The 20,650-nt window shown below is 40.3% G+C and overlaps 1 protein-coding gene across 1 annotated transcript; it reads left to right on the forward strand.

Moving 5' to 3' along the window:
- Nucleotides 1-3,928: 3,928 nt before the first annotated feature.
- LOC131228679 (uncharacterized) lies at nt 3,929-20,251 on the forward strand. The gene is made up of 6 exons (XM_058224520.1): nt 3,929-4,273; nt 4,385-4,512; nt 4,995-5,107; nt 5,853-6,038; nt 19,805-19,906; nt 20,051-20,251. Exons 1-5 carry the CDS (start codon nt 3,957-3,959, stop codon nt 19,832-19,834), a joined length of 774 nt encoding a protein of 257 aa, XP_058080503.1. The 5' UTR covers nt 3,929-3,956; the 3' UTR covers nt 19,835-19,906; nt 20,051-20,251.
- Nucleotides 20,252-20,650: the final 399 nt, after the last annotated feature.

The following is a 20,650-nucleotide window of genomic DNA, read 5'->3' on the forward strand; positions in this document are numbered from 1 at the left end:
TTGCCCTCATTTTCGGGCCCTCGCCCTAACTTGACCCGAAAAGACTGATGAGCGGTGTGGATCTGTCACATCATTCCTGTAGGGCCCATTCTCTTAAAAAAAAAAGAAAAGAAAAAGGAAAAGCTTCTTTTGCAGTGACGTGCAAAAGCACGTCACCTCTCTCCACTCCCTGTTGGACTCTCTCTCTTCCTTCTCCTTCGGCAAACGTGGTGGGTCCTATACCCACCTCGATTCAAACTGCCCGCTTCTTCCTCCATCATTCTCACATTACAACATCCGGACTGTTCAAAATTCATTGTGATTATCCTTAACATACTCCAAGAATATCATGTCGACAGCTTGTGACGTGTGAAACTTTTAAACCAAGAACCCACTAATAAAAATCCACTGGACCTCCATTGTCAAGCACTTACAAGCTTTCATACATCAATCAACATTGTCCATCAACCTCGGAATGAAGAAAACTCACTGGTTGCAAATCCACCATTGACGACCCTTGTCTTCTTTACGGCGCCAAAAATCAGTCATTCCATCAACAAGAGAAAGAGGATCGAGATAGTAACATTGACAGAGATTAGAGACGAGAAGAAAAGAGTTATAAAAGGAAGAAAAGAGAAAGATAAAAGGAAGAATGAGAAACATGCAGTTTCATCAAGTTAACTCAGCGAGTTAACCCGATGACCCGCTGGCCAATCATCCGAACTGATTCGAGATTCTGACTTAGAGCCATTTATGAGCTAAGTTTCTATTCTTCATCCTTTGACCTCATACGTTAGAGTAGCCTTGATTCGAGTTGACTCACTGAGTCAACTCAGTTATTTAACGTGTTATTTTAATATTAAATAATTAGAAACCTTAGTGTAGGTCTTAATAAATCAGCATGTATGATTTGTGTAGGGATAACATGTTTTACATTGAAAATATTTACCGAGTGCTACTAGTTCAAGTAGCGTTGTGTTGAATTGAGTTGAACTTGATCTAACTGGGCCGAATGGACCACATTTGTATCGATCTTAGATCTTCTCGCCTAATCCAACCATATATGGGATATGTTACACTAAATCAGGTAGGTGATCTTCCCTATTGAAAATTTTAGGTTAATATATAGATTGATTTGATTATTTGTTATGTGTTCAATTTATTTGATTATTATCATTAGCAGATTATTTTATTTGATTCTTAATTACATAGTATAAAGGTAAATTATTTGAGTTATTAATTGATTTCAATTAATTATCGTTATTTGCTCAAATTGCAAGTAATTCCTTATTATTACATGATGAATAATGTATTTGAATTTATGGGTGCTTTTGCCCTAAAAGGATCATTATATTTTTATGGGTGCTCTGTCCTAAAAGGATTATTATATTTTTTATGGGTGCTCTGTCCTAAAAGGATCATTATATTTTTATGGGTGCTTTGCCCAGGGTCATTTCCGAAAGGATCGGCACGGTACGGGTGCTCTGCCCAGGGTCATTCCCAAAAAGATCAGCACGAGTACTTTGCCCTGGGTGATTCCCTAAAAAGATCAACACACGGGTGCTCTGCCCTGAGTATTTACCCTAAAAGGATCAATACACAGGGGAACCAAAAAAGATTTTAGATGACTGTATTATCTTATTTTGTTATTATGAAATACAAATTGTTATTATTATTATGTAAAATGTTGATTTAATACTTGTAATTAATCCTATTTATTTTATTGAGTTGTATTGGTGTTAACATAAAGTTTTCAATTTTGGAAATAATTTGACCCTACGAGCCGTCGCGCTCACACCCATATAGACTGTTTTGCAGGTTTTGTATATGAAGAGCCGGTTGGGCAAGATTGAAGACTTTTATATTTATTTATTTAGAAATTAATTAAAATTCAATGTATGTTGTTATTATTTATTTTTAAATGTCAATGTAATTAAAGATTTAAAGATTGATTAGTGGACAATATTTAATGACAATGATTAGTAACCTTTTAGTTGCTCTAATTGTCTTGAAAATGCATGAAATAATATGAGTTACGATATATATTTTATTTAAATACAACTCATAATCTTGAAATTTGGGTTCGAGCCTTGCCAACTCTGATTCCGATTTTCAAGGTGTGACAATACTATTTGAAGGAGCAAAAAAAGCTCGTTGCAATAAAATTTTTTTGTGGGTCAAACGTAATGTGTGTGACATCCACTTGGTCCATCGTTTGAGCTAGCTCATGGTAAAGGCGAAGACCAAATAGAAGGCCCGTTAAAAACTCAAGTAAGCCAAACCAGATGGAGAAGTAGGGATGTGGACGGCTATGATGAAACTGCTTGGCCCAGCAAGGTTTTGGATGAGGCTGACGTTTGGTTTTCCTTAATCCTTGTGGGAGTCACCTTATGAACGGATTAGATGATATATTATCATCATGTGGGCCCCATGAATGTTTCAATGGTGGCGGTTCTTATCCCAATCTTTCCCGTTGGGCCCACTTGAGCTTTGGATCGTCCTTAATTTTGGGCTTATGTGCAGACAACGGACGGAGTGGATATCAGACACACATCACGATGGGCCCCACGGACCTTTTCGTTGCACGAGACCCCTCCACATCGCGTCCCGGTTTGAACAAGTCTCGTGGACAATCTACTCGGGCGCGGATTGGATACTGACAAGGTCAGTAGCTAAATCGCTACTGAAGTGACGTCACCAAGCTTGGTGGACCCCACCATGATGCATGTGTTGTATCCATACCGTCCAAACATTTGTAGAGATCATTTTATGGCATTACAAAGAGAATGAGGTAGATCTAAATTTCAAGTGGACCACCATAGAAAACGGTGGGAGACGTCACACCCACTGTTGAAACATTTATAGGGCCCGCAGTGATGTATTTTTGAGATCCATCTTATTCATAAGTTAACATAGAGATGGATGAAGTGAAAACAAAAATATCAGCTTCATCGAAAACTACTGTGGCCCTTAAGAAGTTTTGAACGGTGGATGTCACTGTCACCATTATTTTCTATGGTGGGGTCCACTTGAACTTTAGATCTATCTCGTTCTCTTTCCAATGACATAAAACGATCTCTAAAAATGGTTGGACGGTATGGATACAACACACGCATCATGGTGGGGTCCACAGAGACGTCACTTCAGTGGCCGCTGATTTGGCTAGTTACCTTGCCAGTATCCAATCCGCGCCCAATGTACTCACCTGGTCACCGTACATACGTGGCCCAGATGATTCGACCGGCCTGACTTCCAAATTCCTAGGTCATCGGAAGCGGATTGCGGATGGCATACTCGGTGACTGAGTAAACTCTGTGGGATCATTTATCTATTTTATCCACTCCGTCCATCCGTTTTAACAGATAATTTTAGAGCTTGAGCCCAAAATTGAAGTATTTCCAAAGATCAAGTAGACCACATTACAGGAAACAGTGTGAATTGAACGTAGGGTTGAAACATTCTTGGGGCCACAGAAGTTTTGGATCAAGCTGATATTTGTAATTTCTCTTCATCCATGTCTGTGTGATGTTTTGAACACGTTGGATGACAAATAAACATCAATGTGGACCCTATCAAGGTTTCAACGGTGGAAACCATCATTCCCAATGTTTCCTGTGGCTTCAATTCCGGGATCAACCCCTAAAATGAGCCGAGAAAATGGATGGACGGCGTGGATAAACCACATATATTCACGGTGGGCCCAACAGAGTTTACTCTTCACAGATAAAAGCTTATTGAGTAACTCAGTACGCAGTCCGATTTCAATTTCATCATCCTCCTTGTGGGACCCACCTTATGCACCGTTCAGATTGTCGTAGCCATTAGATGCATTTACACGTGTCGATGGTTCTATGTACCTTATCAACCGGTTGTAGGTGATCTTCCATCTGCCACGTGTACGGTGGATGAGTCACCACCCGATAACACATCCACATATAACGGATATTTGGCATCCCAGAAGAATTCCATCACCGACCATGTTTCATCTCGGCAGAGTTCCCAATGGAGCAATCTCTGCGATTTCACCTCCTCCCCTTTGCATTGCTCATCCAAAACCCCACCTCTTCTCTCATCCAAACAGACCCAAATTCAATCCTAGAAAAACCCTAAACCCCAATCTCACCATTGCCAATGCAGAATCCAGACCAAGCCAAACAGCCCTTTCCAACCCCACCTCTCAGTCCCCTCCTTTCCCCAGCGACGAGATCGTTTCCGTTGAAGAAGACAGGGTCCCGCTCGAAGGCGTGATCCAGATCGAGAGGCCCACCTCATCGTCCCGCTTCGAATCGTGGGCGTATGTAGATTTTGGACTGAATTTGTCTTTTCTTTTTCTTTTAATTTGAATTTTTGAATTTGGATTTTGTCGGAAGATTTTTTTTTTTGGAAATTGGGTTTTGGGTATTAGGCGGGTCGCGCTTCTTGCCGGTGGGGACGTTCTGGTTTTGCTTCTGTTCGCTGCGATCGGAAGATATAACCATGGGTTTCCAGTTCTCGATTTGGAGACTCTTCATACTGCAGACCCTTTTATTGCTGGTATTTATTTATTTATTTTTAAATTTTGGGTAGAGGTGGAATAAAATGCTCTGGCTGAATTATGGTCCTTCTCTTTACGTTAATACTCTGTACAGGGGACACACCTTTGAGTGATCCAGACCGTTCATTTGATGTGCCATAGAGAAGATGGGCGATGAGTGGAAAATCTCCTTCATTGAACAATCCATCTGGCCAATTGGACATACTCCTGTTGCATTTGGACCATTCGCTTTGCTTTCTTTAACCATCCATTTGCTGGCAAACACTTTGGATGGATGGATAGCATGACAATGAGGGCGTTCTTTCTTTTGTCGTATCAGATAAATGGTCTAGATCACTGAGAGGTGGGCCCCACCTGGACCGGATGATGATCCAAACTAGAACTCTTCTAGTTCTGGCTGAGCATTGCATATTTCTTATTTCAGCATATGGGTTTTGGCAAGGTTGTTGTTTTGAATGTGGCTTTGAATGGCTTTCGGCAGGGTGGTTTTTGGCGGCTTATTTTCTTGGGGGTTATGGGGATGATGGGAAAGGAATCAATGGTTCGAATAAAGCCATTATTGCCACTGCCAAGTCATGGGCAGTGGGAATCCCGGTGAGTCAGAATTTTCTTTCAAGTTGTTTGGTTATGTAGAAGTATTGAAAAGGTATGAAGGTTTTGCTTATGTTAGTTTCTTGTGGGATATATCTGAGATGTTTGTGAACTAGAATCAGTGTGGTGCTAGTGTCTATCATGGATTTGAATTAGATGCATTGCAGTTATAGTAAATGAAGTGAATTTGAGTAGTGTAATGCAATTGAGTTGGCTATGACGGAATCATTAGCTTCTCTGTGAATTATACTTTCACCTTAACCGTCTATTTGTAGGCCACCCTATCAGAGTCTTATGGCCTTCCATTCTGTATCTTATGGGATGAATGGTGTTGGTCATCAAAACCAGGGGCCCCACAAATTCAGCAAACTGTATAATTCTTCCAATCATAGAGGTGGTGACTCATTGGCGGATGGTTAGGATAGAGTTGCCCTCAGTCCAAATTGCTTGACTGTTTTCCACAAGGCAACATTGTGTTAAATTCTACAGTGAAGCATGAGAAATGAATATGTGAAGTAACAGTTTGAAACGTGATCCCTGGAAAGTAAGGAAGCATGAGAATGAATCGACACATGAAAAGATGCTAGAAGAAGCCTGAGAAAATAATATAGAAGAAAAATCCTCACCATTCTGTATTTTTCGAGAAACCCATTTCCTGCCTTCTTTTCTCTCCTGAGGTTTTGTAGCTTTTTTCCTTGTTTGGCCCTCTGGTCTTTATATGGTATACATGGTTTGTTTTCTTTGGCAGTTGGGATTGATCATCAGGGTAGCAACGTCAGGCCATATTCCATCATCCAGTTTTGTATTGGTAAGCATGGGAAGCACTGCTGTTTTGCTTATTGGATGGAGAGCGCTGCTTACTTCTCTTCTTCCTAATGATCAAAGAACGAAGAATGATGTGTACAGGCGTGGGAGCCCATTCGAACTTTTTGAGGTGAGAGACCTAATTGTTTTACATAATCCACATTGAAATCTTGGTTGCAGAGTACCATAGTTCTCAAAAAACCACAAAAGCCCCTGCCATAAGCTTCTATGTTTCTAAGATCTTAGGGTAAATTTGAAAGTTCCCAGTTCCAAGGTCAGAACGATTCATTATTGCCAAAATGCCAGTGAAATATGTTTGGGGATCTTCCCATATATGTCTCACGTGTGAGCTGTGGTGGAGAATGTATGTGTTTGGTTTTCCTTGCTGCCATGAATTCTAGTTACAGCTTGTTGGCTTGGATGTCCTGGACCACTATTTTGCTCTACAATAGTTGCATGATCCTTCTAACCAGGTGCCACTCCTGCTCCCTCTTCCTAGCCATTTATACTTACTAACATTATGGACACAAACTCTTCCTCTTCCTCGCACCCAAATATGTTGCTGCTTTGTTTCACACATTGTGCAACCTTACTACATGTAAACAATGTTGTCAAAATCGTTATCATATCACAAATCGTAAAAGGGTTTGAATTGTATCAAATTGCAAATTGAATCGCAAATTGTAAGATTTTTTCTGATTTTAAAAATAGACAAAAAACAAATGAAAAATATATGTAAATCAGAAAAGATTAAAAACTCATTAATCATCCATTTCCCATCAACATGTACCAAAAAAGTAATACATATCATGATATTATCAATTGAGAAAATGTATATGGTATACATATCATGATATTACAGGATTCTAGTCTTTTTCTTTTGTTTTCTTTTCTTGTCTTTCGAAAAAAAAAACCCTGAAAAAACATACAAGAGTCTTTTAATAATTTTGTTCTTTTGTACCTTTCTTAAGTGTATAATCATGTTAGAAAAAATGGCATGCGATTCCATTGTGAATAGTATCTTGATTTCTTTGTTTTGGGTTTTTGAATATCAAAATTTCCAAATCTCCTCTTGCCTCTCTCTCTCTCTCTCTAACACAAGAAAAAAAGAGAGGATATATTTAATAGGGGAGGCCTTTTTCTTGTTTTATGAACAAAAGTGTACAAAAAAAGAAGACAATTTTCAATAAAAATTTAAAAAATGATTTTAAGTAATTTTTGGGCCCATTTATGTAATCTACGATTATCGTACGATTCATATAATTTGATACGATTATCGTACGATTCGATACAATTTGTACAATAATCGTACGATTATTTGGGATTTGCGATTTGGGTGTACGATTCAAGTCGTACACCCATACGATATGATATGAATAGTACAATTCATATCGTGAATAGTACGATTTTGATAACACTGCATGTAAATGCTCCTAGTTACATGTTCATTGAACTGACCCAACAAACTAACGATGGAGCTGACTGTGCCATTCTAAACAGATTGTCCACGAACAAGGTAAGCATGAATGGGATGTCTCTCGTTTTAGAATGACCGAAACAGCTTCAGATTTCTTGAACTGATCAAAACTCCTACAAGGTAGAGTTTAACACGTGACTTGGTCAAATTCATTGTGTTGTGTTTCCAATAGATTTTGCACATGCAAAGTAGTGTCACCTTGTGACATTGTATCCTAAAAAAATGGAGGACTCAAGTTGGATGCTCAGATAAAAGATTGCCCTTCTCCGAGACTTGAACCCTAGATCTACCTTGGTATTGAAATCTTAGACTTACTAGTAGTTAGAATTTTGGGATGAAAGGTACCAATTTTTTAAAACCTGGACCAGACCCAAACCCATTTTTGTGGGTGTTTTGTTCCAACGGCCTGTTGAACTGTTCAGATCTGTTGTGATCCGTTTTGACCTGGAAACTCGTAATATTAAATCATTAAATAAATGGAATTAGAAAGCAGTTCCAGTGTAGTGGTTAGTTGACTCTGAAAAAAGACTTGATTTGGTCAAGACTTACTTCACTCGACACAATGCTCGAAAAAGCTTATCAAAGCTTGAGCTGACTTACAGACACTATACAATATTTCAACTATAAAATACTAATATTATTGAGCTTCAGTATTTAAGACCCACATACACACACACACACACAAAAAAAAAAAAAAAGAAAGAAAGAAAGAAACTGAGTTACTTGCCTAGACTTGACAGACTTTTGATTCAGAGTTTAAAGAGTTTTAAGATATGAATCTTACTCTCCACATGACATTTCTTTATCATATCTGGCGTGTGTCTTTTCTGTCTTCGGCTATATATGTCTGTTTGTCGATGTCCATGGTTGGAAACTTTTGGTCTGAAATTGTTTTCCTTTTCTTTTATCCCTTCCAGTGAATTCTTTTCCTTCCACTTCGTTATGTCTTTTCTTTTGCCTTTCTTTCTTTATTCATATTCTGCCACAAATTTTTTTGTTCTTTTTTATTTTACTTCATTTGTTTTAGTTAAAGAAACAAGATGAGCTTACCATCAATTTATCCAATATAATGCTATAATAACAAGATGAGCTTACCATCAATTTATCCAATATAATGCTATAATAAGTCAATACACCCGATGGCCAAGGGGTCCATACTCCATCATCATCATCTAAGCCTTATTCCAATTATTTAGGGTCGGCTATTTGAATCCTGTTCTGCCATTCCACCTTTAATAAGACCAGAGGTCATCAAGTCTTTTCTTACCACCTCTATCCATGTCCTTTTGGGTCTTCCACTTGCCTCTTTAGAACAACCTTCAACTTGTACCAATTCACTCCTAACTAGTGTGATTCTTGGTCACCTCCGTTGCACATGACCCAACCATCTAAGTCTACTTCCCCTCATCTTATTACTTATTAGTGCTACTCTTAATTCCCCTTGAATACATTTGTTTGTAATTCAATCCTTCCTCGTTTTGTCACTCATCCATCTCAACATCATCATTTCAGCTACACTCATCCTATGAAAATGTTATTCCTTAACTCCCCCAACATTCTGTCCCATAAAGCAAGGCTGGTCTTATAGCTATCCCATGAAACTTCCCTTTTCAATTTGAGTCATACATGATGATCACCTAAAACTCTAGGGGCACATCTCCATTTCTTCCAACCATCTTGAATTCTGTGGGCAACATCCTTCTCAATTTCTCCATTCTCATGAATTATTGATTCAAGGTATCGAAAGTAGTCATTTTGGACCCTTTAAAAAAATAAAAAGTGGTCATCTTGGGAAACTTCTTGGTTAGCAATCTTAACTAATTCCTCATTTTCACTCCTATTGTTACTAAAACTGCACTCCGTATACTCTATTTTAGTCTGACTAACTCTAAATCCTTTAGATTCTAGAGCACCCCTACATATATTTAGCTTTGTGGTTATACCATCTCTCATCTTGTCAATCAAAATGTGTCATTTGCAAACAACATAACACCATGGGTTCTCTTCTTGCAAATGCCTCGTTAAGTGGTCTGTAACCAATGCGAAAAGTTGACCCCTAGTGCAAGCCTATAGTGATTGAGAACTCACTTGTCTCTCCACTAGTGGTCATCACATTTGTTACCGCTCCAATATATATATATATATATATATATATATATATATATATATATATATATAAAATCATGTTAGTATTTCCTCCCTCTTGTTTCTTTCCCAACACCCTCCAAATTAACTCTACACTCCATACTATCTTGTAGCACTTACCAATGAGGCCCTATCAATTAGTATTACACGGAAGAAATCCATTATAGACACTAATACAATTAGATCAGCTCTTCATAGACAAACTTGGGATTTGCGATCCTAGGTAAGATCGGATCAGGATCATGGGATCCTTTTCTATCAGATAGGAAGGGCTGTTGCACAAAATGTACTTCTAAGTAATTGCCCCATAGATCCTATATCTATCTATATGAAGAAGAAATCATGTAAGGATGGGGATTCTTATTTGTACAAATGGTACTTCGAACTTGGAACCCATATTCTATGCAAAACTGGTAATGCTCCAACCAAGGTGTCTTCTTGTCGAGATCTTGCTGTTTGCAAGCTCAATTATGACTCTAAAAAAATCAGAGAGAGTTTAGTTGTTATTGAAACCTCGCCCTGTTTTTGATGCACCAACTAGTTCTAAGCTCGAGAAAAGGAAGTTGGGTCTTGAGGAGCAGTATTTTCTTGAACTTCTATCAAGCATTCATAAGAGAGCCGAGCCAAATAGTTTGAACAAGGCTATGGTGGTAAAGGTGTTCCGTATCTGTTACGATACGCCTGTAAAGGTCAATACGTATAGGTAACGGCCATGACCGTTACGCGATATGGGGGTGAAACGGGGCAGTTGATTTTTTGGGACCATATCGGCTGTTACGGTGGCCGTAAAGGCCATTACGGGGCATAACAACCGTTACCCCTGTAACGATTGAAAAATTGCCATTTTTTTCCCCTATTTAAATCCATCTCTCTCTCTCTCTCTCTCTCTCTCTCTCTCTCTCTCTCTCTTTAAAATATACTTTTCTCATTCCAAAAATTCTCCTAGATCATTTTACAATAGATTTCGACCACTCTTACTATAATTTTTAATATTAAAATCGTAGATTGAAGTGATTTGAGCGAATAGAAGCTCCGATGGCCTTTTTTTTTTTTTTTTTCAAAAAATTGAAAAAGTCGTATTTATGCAAATTTTCTTATTTCTAGTTCTAATGCTTAATTGTGATGTGTAAACATTAGATACATATAATCATGTTCACAAATTCACTAGACAGCCCAATACAACACTCTCACCAAAGAGTAGACCGTTAGACTACTATAAACATGTTTAAAACAAAAAATGAATACATATTTGGAATATTTACATTATTTTTTATTTTCTAAATATTTTTTTTTCAGAATTTTTCGGGCAAAAGAAAATTTTCAACTGTTACGGTGGTCGTAACAGTCGTTACGCCCTTGTATTGGCCGTTACATCGATACCTGTATCGGCCGTTACAGCCGATACCTGTATCGGTAATGGTGGTGACCGTTACGGCCACCGTTACCGATACGGAAAACCTTGGTAATGATGATGATGATGTAAAAGCTTTGATATGTTACATGCTGTATAATTAGGGAAAGAAGAATAATAGATTGAGAGAAGATAAGAGGGAGTGAGGAAAAACTGAAGAGGATTCCCAATCCTCCTCCTTTCCTTTATTTATAATCATTGAGATTACATAAGATAGAGTTTACAACTGTGTACCAGTGATAGGGAATAAAAGGGATAAAAAGATAAGCTATAGCATATAGTGTCCTGCAGGAGTTCTGAACTTTGTTGCTGCAGGATTACCATTGCACACTCAATGCACTAATACACTTCTAACACATGCAAATCTATTTCTACTGGCCTACCTATTATTGTAGACACATAAAATTTGGTGGAATTTGGACATCTTTGTTTAGAAATGTATTTAGGCAGACATCTTCATGATTGATACTCTTTTTTTTTTTTGTTTGGTTCCACCAGGGGACCTCAAGCGGGGTGTTTGATCAAAATGGCATTTGCAAACATAAACATCTTTGTAAGCTTTAGCAAGAGGAACTATATTCCTGAGCTGAGGAATATGTATGAAAGTGACGCAGGACAGCCCTAATTATGATGCATGCTCATGGACACAATTAAACAGCGGAAATAAAAGGAATAAATGATCTAAAATTCTAACAGTAATCATCATAACTGAGAAAATCATAAAGGAAACATGCAATGGAGCGGGCCATCACTACAACCATGGGTTATGGAATTCAATTACTACTTGGGTTGGATCCGGCGAGGGATGAGACCTCCCGATCTTGCATGGTCACACCCAATCGATCAATGAAGATCACTAGTCCGAAGAACCAAAAAGTTTCTCGGATTAGGGATTTGAGAATTTGGGGATTTAGGGTTTAGATCGGTTCTCAAGATTTTGATTGAAGAAGGATTAGCCAAAACTGGAAAATAGAAGGAAGAAAATTATTACCTTGAAGAAGTTGGAGGGGCACAAGAAGAAATTAGAAGAAGAAGATCAAGGGGAGAGAAGAAACACCATTAGAGAGGACAGAGGAAGGAGGTAACCAAAGGGTTTGCTTTTCATTAATCAATAGTTGAAATTCGAGTTTAGGGCTTTACTCCACTTAAATAAGCAAATAAAGACATAAAATTACTAAAATACCCTTAAGATAAGCAAATAAAGATATAAGATTACTAAAAGACCCCTAACTAAGTCAAAAAATGCGCAAATAACATAAGTATGGGAAAGTTTGGGCGCTCGGTCTTCTTTCTCCAATCTTCCATCACATGTGTCTTCCCTAAGTGGGGTCTTCTATATGTCCAATCACATGTGAAAGGTCTTCAGCTCCTCAATATTCGCCTATCCACAAGGACGGCACTTGTGGTTGGCGCTTTCTTCGTTGGTACACCTTGAATGCACCTGTGTCAGTACCAATTCCCCTCGGGTGAGAAAAACTCGACTCCGACGAGTTGAAACTTTTGTAGCGCTCGAGTAGATCTGGATCAATACCCTGCAATGCGTCGCCCGACAGCCACGTAGATTCAGACGATGGTTTGTTTTTCCACCTGACAAGATACCTTTGGAAACCCCCATCTCTTGTGGATACTATCTCGTCATCCAAGATTTCCTCAATTGCTTCTTTATGGGTAATGGGTGGAGGAGGGGGTGGAAGGGGTTGGGTAGCAAACTCAGAAAAAGGCCATGAAAGGGACGATGTATCAACAATGGGAGTATGGGCACGGACTAGATCTTCCACATTAAAAGTTGGATTAATGCTCATTTCAGGTGGAAGGTAAACCCAATACGTGTTGGACCCAACCTTTTGTAATATCTTGAATGGTCCAGCACTACGCGCTTGTAATTTCTTTGCAGATCCTTGAGAGAATCGCTCTGGCCTTATTCGCACCATTACATAGTCTCCTTCTTGAAATTCTTGCACTCTACGATGAGAATCAGCTGAAACTTTATAATCATCATTGCTCTTATTTAACCGCTGTCTAATATGTGTATGCAAATCATGAATATGGTGTGCGAATGTATCGGCTGACTCAGAAGACCTTTGGGTAACAGACATAGGTAAGAGATCTATGGGCATTCTAGGTTTATAACCATTTACAACTTCAAAAGGACTCAACCCTGTAGATCTATTAACTGACCCATTATAAGTAAGTTCAACAGTTGGTAAAATTAGGTCCCAAGTCTTAACATGTTCACCCACTAGACAACGTAGAAGATTTCCAAGGCTACGGTTTACCACTTCAGTTTGACCATCTGTTTGTGGGTGGTAAGCAGTAGAAAATTGCAAACGAGTTCCCATAATGTGCCACAGTGTCTTCCAAAAATAGCTAGTAAATCGAACATCACGATCAGACACTATGGTTTTAGGTAACCCATGGAGACGCACCACACCATCAAAAAAAAGACGAGCAACATGAGACGCATCTGACGTCTTCGAACATGGGAGGAAATGCGCCATTTTAGAAAAACGGTCCACAACGATAAAAACGGAATCGTGCTTTTTTATAGTCTTGGGAAGCCCGAGCACGAAGTCCATACTAATGTCCTGCCACGGAGCATGTGGCACTGGCAATGGCGTGTACAGCCCGGTATTTTGCTTTCTTTGCTTTGCCAGCTGACATGTTCGACACTGCCCTAAAACTTTGGCTATGTCTCGCTTGAGGCTTGGCCAATAGAAACGATCTTCCACGAGGGCAATGGTCTTATCACGACCAAAATTGTCAGCTATCCCTCCTGAATGAAGCTCCCAGATGAGGAATTCACGAAGGGACATACGAGGAATACAAAGTCTGTCTCCCTTGAAAAGAAAGCCATCTTTAAGAACATATTCACCCATAATATGCTGGTCACTAGAGAGCGACGCGTAAGTACCCCCAAAATCAGGACATATGGGGTATTCATCTTTCAGTTGCTCAAATCCGACTACCTCTACACTCAAGGAGTTGAGCAACGCCACTCTCTTACTAAGGGCATCCGCTGGTTTGTTTTCAACCCCGGCCTTGTGTTTCAAAACAAACGAATATTCTTGAAGAAACGATACCCACTTGGCATGCCTTGGGTTGAGTTTCTTCTGAGAATGCAAATATCTCAAAGCCTCATGGTCAGAAAACAAAACGAATTCTTGCGGTAGAAGGTAGTGTCGCCAATGTCCCAAGGATTGCACTACCGCATAAAATTCTTTGTCGTAAGTGGAGTATTTTTGTTTTGCCTCATTCAGTTTCTCACTGAAATAGGCCACTGGGTGTCCTTCTTGACTCAACACTCCACCTATACCGACACCAGACGCATCGCACGCTACTACAAAGGCTGTAGAAAAGTCAGGTAGACGCATGACAGGAGCTTCCACCATCTTGCCCTTAATTTCTTTAAAAGCCTTGACGGCGGCTTTAGACCACACGAACTCTCCCTTTTTCATGCACTCGGTAATGGGAGCCATGATAGTGCTAAAACCCTTAATGAACCGACGATAAAAAGTTGCTAGGCCGTGAAAACTTCGCACCTCATGAATGTTCCTTGATTCTGGCCACTCAACTATGGCCCTGACTTTTTCAGGGTCTGCGCGCATCCCTTCAGATGACACTATAAATCCTAAGAACACAACTTGCTTAGACATGAATGCACATTTCTTAAGATTAGCGTACAACTTTTCCTTCCTAAGGACACTACAGACCTTCTTTAAATGTTCAAGGTGTGATTCCTTAGTGGTACTATAAATAAGAATATCGTCAAAGTACACCACTAGGAATTTTTCCATGAATGGCCTCAAAGTTTGTGTCATCACCCGCATGAAAGTACTGGGTGCGTTAGTCAAGCCGAAGGGCATGACCAACCACTCATACAGCCCATCTTTCGTCTTAAACGCCGTCTTCCACTCATCTCCTGGGCGTATACGAATTTGGTGATATTCACTTTTGAGGTCTATCTTAGAGAATATAGTGGACCTGGCCATCATGTCAAGCATATCATCAAGTCTAGGTATAGGGAACCTATACTTGATAGAAATTTTGTTTATGGCACGGTTGTCCACACACATGCGCCACGTGCCGTCTTTCTTTGGCGTCAACAATGCAGGCACGGCACACGGGCTCATACTCTCTTGGATGAAACCCTTTTGCAGAAGCTCATCAACTTGCTTCTTCAACTCTGCATGCGCTGCAGGGTTCATCCTATAGTGAGGAAGGTTCGGTAGAGTAGACCCTGGGACAAGATCAATGCAATGCTGTCTGTCCCTCATAGGTGGCAACTCATTCGGTAAGTCTTCAGGAAATACATCACTGTATTCCTTCAGGACCGAGGTCACCTCACAGGGCAACTCTGATGGAATCTCAGGTGTAATTTCTCTAGCCACAAGGGCATACACCATAGAATCCTCCTTAGCCTCTTTTTCAAACTCTCTTGCGCTGATTATATGTAAAGACTTAGGTTTGGATTTTCCCATTTCTCTAGGCTCACTTGCCTTCTCATCCTTCTTCTTCCTTAGTGTATTCTCAGGTGGCATGGGATTAAGTTTGATCTTTTTACCATTATACATAAAAGTACACGCATTCGAACGGCCAAAGATCGTGACAGCATTATCGAATAGCCACGGTCTACCTAGGATAACATGTCCCACATCCCTAGGTAAAACATCACACCACAGGGACTCTTTGTATGACCCAAACTCGATGGGGACTAGACATTGTTGGGTGACAGGTAGGGATGTCTTGTCAACCCAAGAAACTTTATACGGGTCTGGATGATGTGTGGATTTCAGTTTTAAGCGATCTAAGGTGCTAGTGGAAATCACATTCTGACAACTTCCACTGTCCACTATCACCTTACAATTCTTTTCACCACACTTGGCAATAGTGTAGAAGATAGTGCTTCGACGCCAGTCAGCACTACTTCTAGACTGAGCTAACACACGCCAAACTACTGCAAGCGTTACTTCTCCATTCACTTCTTCATCAGTAAGTCCTCCCTTAGGGTGATACTCTTCAACTTCATAATCACCCTGGTCATCTCCACCCTCGTGGGGCTCACCTATAACTAAGGCTCTCCCACGGCTCTTCGTAGGACACTGATTAGACATGTGGCCAAGGTTGTCACACTCATAGCACCTCACTTGGCTCATGTTACTAGGACCGGCACCAAGAACCCCTTTGCCCTTGTCCTCCCTAGGCCTAGGCGGAATGGTCGCCTGTGCCCTAGGTTGACTACCAATATTAGGTCTAGTTCCTTGGAAACTAGATCTAGCACTGGAGTCTCGGGACTCAAAACGACGAACGACAGGAGCCTTCAGATATTGCTCTAACTCCTGCACGACTTGATATGCTTCATTTAATTCCATTAAGGGCCGAGTAATAAGCTCGCGCTGAAGATCCGTACAAAGGCCCGTCTTGAAACGCGAGAGCGTTACTAGAGGGTCTTCTCGGATATCACATCGCATCACATACTCTTCAAATTTAGCGATGTAGTCAGCGGCAGGCATTGACCCTTGGCGTAAGGATTGCCATTGGTCAAGGAGCTTCTGACGGTATGAGAGAGGAAGGTACTTCTCCTTCAACTTCTCTTTCATCTCATACCAATGTGTGATAGGGGCTCTACCAACTCTCTCTACCCTACGCTCGGTGTTGGTCCAAAAGAGCTTGGCTTGACCCACAAGCTTCATCTTAGCAAACCGCATTTGGCGGTTTTCCGTCATGCCATACCACTCAAAGTAGTGGTCCATTCAGAAATCCAGTCAAGGAACGCCTTGGGATCCAAGCGCCCATCAAAACTCGGGGCCTCAACTCTCACACTCTTCATCGCACGCTCATCTGGATCATAACGGTCTTGATGACCACATGTGGCTCGTGCCTCTCGCACCACACCACGACCGTTACCACGATCTCTATCCTCACTACCACCACGTGTGGCAGCGCGTTCTTCCATAATTCCTTCCACTTGGGAGTGTGCATCTTCCCCTACAGCGGGATTTTCCTTTTGGGACGCCTCTAGTTGCTCCACCTTAGTCATGGTAATGGTAATTTGGTTCTCAAGGCGGGCAAACTCACGCCTTTGACCCGCTTCTAGGGCGGTTATCTTTTGTATCAATTCAGTAAGTTGCTCAGATAACTGCTCGTTATTCATGGTAGGTTGAAGTCCGAAACCTCTACCTCTTCTCGTGGGCATACAATGAAGACTTGAACCAAACTCTACCTAACTAGACTACTAGGTGTTATGACTTTCAAGATGAATGCGATGAATGCAAAACTACTATGAACTGACACAATTAAGTTGAAACAGGAAACAACTCAAATCTGAAAGTTTTTCCAGATTAAGAACTTTCTAAAATTGGAAAGTTTCTAAAATTGAAAACTTTCTAAACCTGGAACTTTCCTAAGTTAAACCTAAAAATCAAAACCCTAATTTGATAACTCGATCTAGACAAAAACCATGCAAGCCTAGTCTCCCTTCCACCACCTCCTCCGCCCATTACCCATAAAGAAGCAATTGAGGAAATCTTGGAACAATGGAAATAAAAGGAATAAATGATCTAAAATTCTAACAGTAATCATCATAACTGAGAAAATCATAAAGGAAACATGCAATGGAGTGAGCCATCACTACAACCATGGGTTATGGAATTCAATTACTACTTGGGTTGGATCCGGCGAGGGATGAGACCTCCCGATCTTGCATGGTCACACCCAATCGATCAATGAAGATCACTAGTCCGAAGAACCAAGAAGTTTCTCGGATTAGGGATTTGAGAATTTGGGGATTTAGAGTTTAGATCGGTTCTCAAGATTTTGATCGAAGAAGGATTAGCCAAAACTGGAAAATAGAAGGAAGAAAATTATTACCTTGAAGAAGTTGGAGGGGCACAAGAAGAAATTAGAAGAAGAAGATCAAGGGGAGAGAAGAAGCACCATTAGAGAGGAGAGAGGAAGGAGGCAACCAAAGGGTTTGCTTTTCATTAATCAATAGTTGAAATTCGAGTTTAGGGCTTTACCCCACTTAAATAAGCAAATAAAGACAAAATTACTAAAATACCCCTAAGATAAGCAAATAAAGATATAAGATTACTAAAAGACCCCTAACTAAGTCAAAAAATGCGCAAATAACATAAGTATGGGAAAGTTTGGGCGCTCGGTCTTCTTTCTCCAATCTTCCATCACATGTGTCTTCCCTAAGTGGGGTCTTTTATATGTCCAATCACATGTGAAAGGTCTTCAGCTCCTCAATATTCGCCTATCCACAAGGACGGCACTTGTGGTTGGCGCTTTCTTCGTTGGTACACCTTGAATGCACCTGTGTCCGCATCAGAAAGCCTTGCGTCTAGAATCACTTCAAGTTGGCCTAATGGTTTGGCCATCCAGACTGTTGATTTGATGGGCCTGATGCATGTGGACTTTCTGAGTGGGTGTAATAATGTGGGTCACTCCCACAACAAGAAAACAAAGGAGGGTTAATGTCATGTGGGTCACACCAGGGGATGTCTTTTGGGCTGTTTTTAAGTTGGGGTTTTAGTCAACGTCATCAAGACGGGTTACTCGAAGTTTAAGAGAGTTTTTGGATGTGATTTGGAAATTTAGGGTTTGATCAAAGTTGATTGAAATTTGATTTCTGAATTTTGTAGTTGTTGCAGCTAAGAGTCCAAGTTAGTGTTAGCATAAAACTATCGTATGAGTTACTTTTCACGTTCTACTATTCATGCTACTGTCATGTTCATTTAGTTTCTATTGCCTTCCCTGCGTTTGGCTTGATTGTGTGATTTGAAGCTTTTCAAGGCCTTTAAATAGCGTCGGCTTGGCACTGTTGTGCATGGACCGTGCCCCATTTGGCTCCCTTTCTTTTCTTTTCTTTCTTTCTTTCCTTTCCTTTTTTTTTACCTGCTTTATTTTTATTTTTATTTTTATTTTTATAACCATAGAATGTCAACGGTTGTCAACCCCCTCCAAATGATGGGTTAGGATTGTCCCATTGGGGTGACTTTGGGGCATGGTCCACCCACGATAGGGCACTGTGACATTGATGGTTAGGCTACTGTATTAAGAAGAAACAAACATGAATTGTGAAACTAAGAAGCCATGGATTCACTAAAAAAAAAGGAAAAATCTCAAGTAGGAATGGTAAAATCCTTCTTTCGACATGCAATACTAGTAGTTTTGACATTTCTGCCTCACAATTAGCCTTAGGAATTTTAATTATTAGAGAGAAGAACCATCATTAAAATGTAGCTGCTTGGCAAGGGACGGTTTAGATTTTACTGCATGAGGCACCATTAATGGTCTAGATTGAACCGACTTCCTTTCACTTCTTTTAATGTGTGTAGCCTGCACCAACCTCTCCTGTTTTCCATGTGCAGCCTGCACCAACCTCTCTTGTTCTCCGTGTATAGCTTGAGGGAGATCGTGTGACAAAGGCTTTGTGCTGCCTATCAAATGACTGTCACATTAACTCAGTACATTTGTTGTGTCCTCAGCCCAAAAATTAGGTGGATCGGGAACTCGGGTGGGACACAACAAGGGAAACCGTGAGTATGGGTCACCCATTCTTTCCTTCTCTCTATGTAAACATAATAACATGCATTTGCATGTAGCCCCCACCTTTCTCTCTGCCTCCATCTCTTGATTCTCTCCTCTCCAAATATTTCACTCTTTCATCCCCTCGTCCATGTGCGGCACATGTGCCATACCCTTAGTTTTTGTATAATTGAAGGGGAGTATTCTCCAAACTTTGTTAAAAGGAAGACTTTAATGACAGATTTTTCTAATCAAACATAGAAATGGAAAGTCGAACTGAAAGCTTTGCTGTCAGATGACTCTCATATTAACCGCTCGGAATGAATTGTTGCAGTTACTCACGTCATTGGTGAGAAGGTGGTGATGACTCACTTACATGAATCTGCGGTCCTGAGCTCATGTTCCCGCTGCATTCGATCGTTACAATATGTGCCAGGTAACTCAAATCTCCACATTTCTGTTACTTTCATTGTATTATAGTGACAGATTCATATGGTGATAACCAAGTGTTTGTTTTGTTTTGTTTTGTTTTGTTTGTTTGTTTGTTTGTTCCCCCCCCCCTCTGAATTTTGATTTTAAGGGAAAGGAATAGCCAATGTACCATATACCAGCGCTTCTATGTTAGGAAATGAATTCGAGAAGAAAACAACTTCCAGTTCTGTACATGTTGGTCCTACTGGTCATCTGATCTGATGGTCCACCATGAATGGGTTATGTCCTAGAATTCTTGTAAACCGAAAGATCTTAACCATCTATTTATAGGCCACAGATTGGCATATTACCATCTTTTCTATAAAGTTTTATTTGCTGTCCCTATACTCAGTGGCATCATCGATGATGTCTGGATCACTGAATCCACGCGAAATGGTGGATTCTGGCATAGCAATTTTTGGAAATGTAGGGTTTGCCTGTGATGTTGGTCTCCATGACCCATTTATGGTTATCCTCTATGAATGAATGGTTCAGATCATCATACGTATATAACGTGTGCAGTATAAACTCGGGAGTAAGATTTTCACTGGAGACTTGTGAATTGTTGGGTCCTGGTCTGATTTGGCTCGGGTTCCAGCGCCAGCCTTTCTTACAGGCCCATGGTTGGACCCAAGGCGTTGGTGCCTGATTGATATGGAGTCTGGCTACGAGTCGAGCTTGGCATGGCCAGCAGCCAACCCCAGCTTGA

Source organism: Magnolia sinica, chromosome 16 (genome assembly GCF_029962835.1).
Source record: "Magnolia sinica isolate HGM2019 chromosome 16, MsV1, whole genome shotgun sequence".
Lineage (NCBI taxonomy): Eukaryota > Viridiplantae > Streptophyta > Magnoliopsida > Magnoliales > Magnoliaceae > Magnolia > Magnolia sinica.